General features: G+C 33.0%; 1 protein-coding gene across 1 annotated transcript in view; it reads right to left on the reverse strand.

The window, feature by feature from the left end:
- ABI2 (abl interactor 2) overlaps positions 1 to 647 on the reverse strand; it is a 30,668-nt gene extending 30,021 nt beyond the window's left edge. The window contains exon 1 of the mRNA XM_015819578.1: positions 477 to 647. Within this exon, the coding sequence (XP_015675064.1) occupies positions 477 to 539 (63 nt within the window). The 5' untranslated portion in view covers positions 540 to 647. The remainder of the gene's footprint in view (positions 1 to 476) is intronic.
- Positions 648 to 4,910: the final 4,263 nt, after the last annotated feature.

Here is a 4,910-nt window from a genome sequence, read left to right on the forward strand (position 1 = left end):
TCTGTACATTGATTACCGTGTATTATAAATACCTAGATCTGCTGCTCTCTCAGATCTTTACAGAAATTTTAACATTAGATACAACTGTGCAAAATACTACTTCCACTTACTGTCCCCAATATGGACTTCTTGGAATGAAAGGAATACTTTTATGCTTCCTAATATTGTTTTTATCTAATGTGAGACAGTCTCATGGAAAAAATTATATCTTCAGGTTGTAGAAATTTGTTTAATGCTGCAGGTCCTAATAATAATACATTTCAAGTATGAATTTTACATGGTAAAGCTGTCTAATGAAGATTTTTTTATTTCTAGAAGTTTTAAAAAAGTGCATATTTTATTTCCTTCAAGAAAAATAATTATTTTTTCCATAAAAACTAAAAGACAGCAGATTGTATCTGCCTACATGAAACAGTGTAATGTTCACTGTATTACACTGAGCCTTAAATATAAAGTGACTAAATATATTATCTTACTTGTGAAATGTGGTTGATTGAAGATTCCATCCGCCTAAGCTGGGAGGCCTGGATATCCAGCATTTGCAGAACATTATTTGCCAAAGTGTTGATCAGATAGGCTACACTAGCTAAGGACTGAGTTGTGTATGCTTTGGTTTCTTCTAGAGCCCGTTGTTTATCTGGTGACTAAAGGAAAAAAAATCAATCAGTACTGTACATTTTTCATATATATATCCTGTGCATCTTTTTAAGCCAATAAACATATTATAGACATTTCCCACAACTTCTTTCCTAGGTCAAATTGTTCTTTCATTGTGTTTTATTATATAAATTGCTGACATTAGAAAAGTTGAGAAAAGATCAAAGAACTGGCTTAAAGGAAAAACTGCCATACGCTGTGTGCACAATTATTAGGCAAGGGATTATTTTGACCATATCAGTGTCATGCATATTTTCCACTTCCAAGCTGTATAAACTTGAATGCTTAGTGGATATAAGCATATCCTGATGTTTATTTGTGTAACGAGGGAGGGTGTGGCCTAAGGAGATCAACGCCCTATATCAGAGGTAGGCAACCTTGGCTCTTTTATGACTCATGGACTTCAACTCCCAGAATTCCTGAGCCAGCCAGCTCAGGAATTCTGGGAGTTGAAGTCCACGAGTCATAAAAGAGCCAAGGTTGCCTACCCCTGCCCTATATCAAGGTTTGCCTAATTATTAGGCAGCTTCTTTTCCTCAGGCAAAATGGGCCAAAACGTTTTTCAGAGGGATGCAGCACTCTTGAAACTGCTAAAGATATTGGGGCATGATCACAGAACCATCAAATGTTTTGTTGCAAATAGTCAACAGAGTCGCAAGAAATATGTTAAGAAAAAAAGATGCACATTAACTGCCGAAGTTTTGAGAAGAATCAAACGTGAACCCATTATCCTCCAGTGCTGTCATATTCCAGGACTGCAGCCTACCTGGAGTGCCCAGAAGTCCAAGCTGTTCAGTGCCCAGAAGTACAAGCTGTTCACCACTGAACAAGACACATAAGTTGAAACGGCAAGACTGAGCCAAGAAATATCTGATTTTTCAAAGGTTTTATGGATGAGATGAGAGTGATTCTTGACGCTCCAGATGGATGGGCCTATGGCTGGATCAGTAACAGGCACAGAGCTCTACTTCGACTCAGACGCCAACTAGTATGGGCTGGTATTATTAAAGATGAGCTAGTTGGACTTTTTTGAGTTGGACTCAAAATCAACAAACCAAACCTACTGCCAGCCGTCTTCCAGTTCACTTCCTAGCAGTCTCTCAAACCATGCCCAAATCATCCCAAGAAAAGCAGACTATTTTGAGATTTGAGGGTAGTTTTCAATTTGAATAAAAAGCCCAAAAATATCTGACCATTTTGCTAACAAATATAAGTACAATTTTTCAATTCAGGAGGGGGCATAAATGGGAAATTGAAGGACTACTGATGTGTTGGAAGTTTTCCTTCATTGGGGACCAAGTAAGTAGTTTTCACTTTTATGAGATTTTCATAAATTTAACAGATGAAATCAATCATAATAATATGTGTATCAGACTTTTTCTATAAGCTCTGTCCTACGTTTTATATAACTGGTGCAAACTATTGTAAAACAAGCAATAATCTTCATCATTAGATTTGCAAATGTATTACAGCAGGGCAATGGAAATACTGTATATTTGACTGAATATGACATTCAACAATGTCAAATCTCATTTTATTTCTTCAAAAAATATGTATGGGAGTAAGAGACCTAGATACAATTTCAGTAAATTGCTAGTACTTTTAATAATTATATATATTTTTGCAATGCAAACACAAACATTCCTATACTACAGTATAATAACAAAGTACTTCTGAAAAAATTAGACTGATCACTTTTAACACACTCTCAGTATACACTATCTCTAATGTGTTTGTCACAATAAAAATAACCTCAATATAAAATATTTTTAAAATAATATTCACCAAAGATGGCAAAATTCCCCCCCTTTTTTTAGAAAGGGCTAGACTCTAAATAAAAATGCTTAGTTCCTTTAAAACCTGTATTAGAATCTAGAAAATGGAAACAATGTTTACATCTTTAAACATGGTTCAATATATTATCTGACTTGACAATGATGAAAATAAAGTCTTTCACAAATCACTGGCCATATGCTAGACACAAGCATATCTTTGAATCAGGAAGTCGGAAAAGGCGGATTTCCTACAAGAGGTTAAGTTACAAAGGATAACTCTCTCAAAAAAGCCATAATGTGGTTTTGAGGTGAAAATTTGCCTAGTTCAGATTGTATTAGCAAGGGTTTCTTCTTTTTTATCCATCTTGCCCCTGAAATGTTGCATAGTTTATATAAAAATATAATTTTGTTATTTTTAAAATTACATGTTCAACTTATTCTATTTTGTTTATTCTTATTTTTTCTAAAAAGACATTGAAGAACGTCTTATAGTCAATTCCATCCACATCATTTGTGAGAGAAGTTATAGAACTTTTCTATACTACACATAATCTTAGCCAAAGAGCCAAAAAGAAAACTTTAAAACTCTCTAGTTATACATAGGAATTTGTTATTGAGAATTCCTTAATACCCACCAATCTCTTGCATAAACTCACTCACTTTTTTCAAATGGAAAATGAAATATGGCAAAGTGAAATATAATTTTATATTACATATAAAAAGTTAAGAGTGTTGTGGCCCAGTCTTTTCTTTGGAAATGTGCATACCCGTATTTATCGGCGTATAACACGCACAGGCGTATAACACGCACCTTCATTTTAAGAGGGAAATTTCAGGAAAAAAAATTAAATTTCAAATAAAGAACTTGAAGCAAAATAAGGGTAGCTCAGAACTTTTTTTTATTAATATTATTAACACTTATAAGGTAAATAATGTAAAAGGACAGTAAAAGCAACTGTTTTAACANTCACAAGCTTCACCGAAGAATCTGAATCATTACATTCTGGATTGTGAAGTAAACAGTAATATACTTAATTCAAGAAAAACTTCACAAACAAATGCATTTCTTTGCAAGGCAAATAATTCCCCAGAAAATACCACTTCATATTATTTTGTCATTTCTGCTACTATGCTGACTGAAAATGCTGCAGGTACTGTAAATTGTTTCTTTTCACATTAACATTTTCCTTCTCATTGGTATTTTCACATCTTTTAATTACTTCATATATTTTAAGGTTGTGTTCCAGAGATGCATGCAATAAATGAACAAACTTTACGCATGCAATTAAATGTGCAGCTACACAGTGCATGCATACAAATTTAATATGTAATTCTACCTGCAATTTAGCAACACTTAAATCATAGGTGTTGTTATATTATTATTATTATTATTATTATTATTATTATTATTATTTCAATTTATATCCCGCCCTTCTCCCGAAGGACTCAGGGCGGCTCACAACATTATTTAAAAGACAAAGAAAGACTCACACACCCCACCGAATAAAACCAAATTAAAGACACATACCCAGTTATAGACACATACCCAGTAGATCCCAGATATTTCTTAAGGTTTATCTTACTTTTCTGTTTTAAAAGGATATTCAAAGATTAATTTTGCTTATTATGCAAGTCTGGAATTAACTGAGTCTAGAATCAAGAGAGTAGGCAGCAGACAAATCCATATAATAAATATAAATAAATTAGTCTGACCAAAGGAAAGATTAATATCATGCTTGCAATAGTATTATAATAAGATTTTAGTTCACAAGCAAACCGAAAAGAAGTATTACGTTGTCAGTCAGTACTGCTTGTACCAAATCAAAATCAAGAGGGCACAAATGAATTTTATTTTTTGCTCATTGAGACACAAAGAACAATACATTACAGGATCAATAATATAAAAGGTAAACAAACCATGCTAGTAATTGGAGTAATTGGAGAATTGCAAGGGAGCCTCTCCAGACAAACATTTTTGCATTCTTAAAACATACAGGCAGATTAATACATTTGAATTATTTCATCTCACCACTTACCTTTACCCCATGACCAATATCATCAAGAATTGTATAATCAATAGGTTTCCTGATATAACGAACAGGTCGCTCCAAGTTGGCTGGCGCAATGATTTTGTGAGTTCTTGAAGTGTTCTTGTTCGTAGTCAAGATGCCAATTTCTCTTCTAGCCACTTTTTCCTTGTGTATATCAACTGTCTGTAGGCAGAATGAATATATACATTATAAGGATTTTTTAAAAATAATCATTAAATACCATTAAACAAAACAGCTACAATTGTTATATGTTTTATTCCTTTTGGTATCATAAAACAAATTTAATTTCATACAAAAACTTCTGGGATACACAGAACAGTCCTTATACTAAAATTCTTTTAAAAGTACAAATTATAATTGTACTTTGATAATTAAAAATAATGACATACATTTTCATAAGATGCATTTTCCCTATCATTAAGTGAAG

This window comes from Protobothrops mucrosquamatus, unplaced genomic scaffold (assembly GCF_001527695.2).
Source record: "Protobothrops mucrosquamatus isolate PMUCROS unplaced genomic scaffold, P.Mucros_1.0 scaffold_9, whole genome shotgun sequence".
Taxonomy (NCBI): domain Eukaryota; kingdom Metazoa; phylum Chordata; class Lepidosauria; order Squamata; family Viperidae; genus Protobothrops; species Protobothrops mucrosquamatus.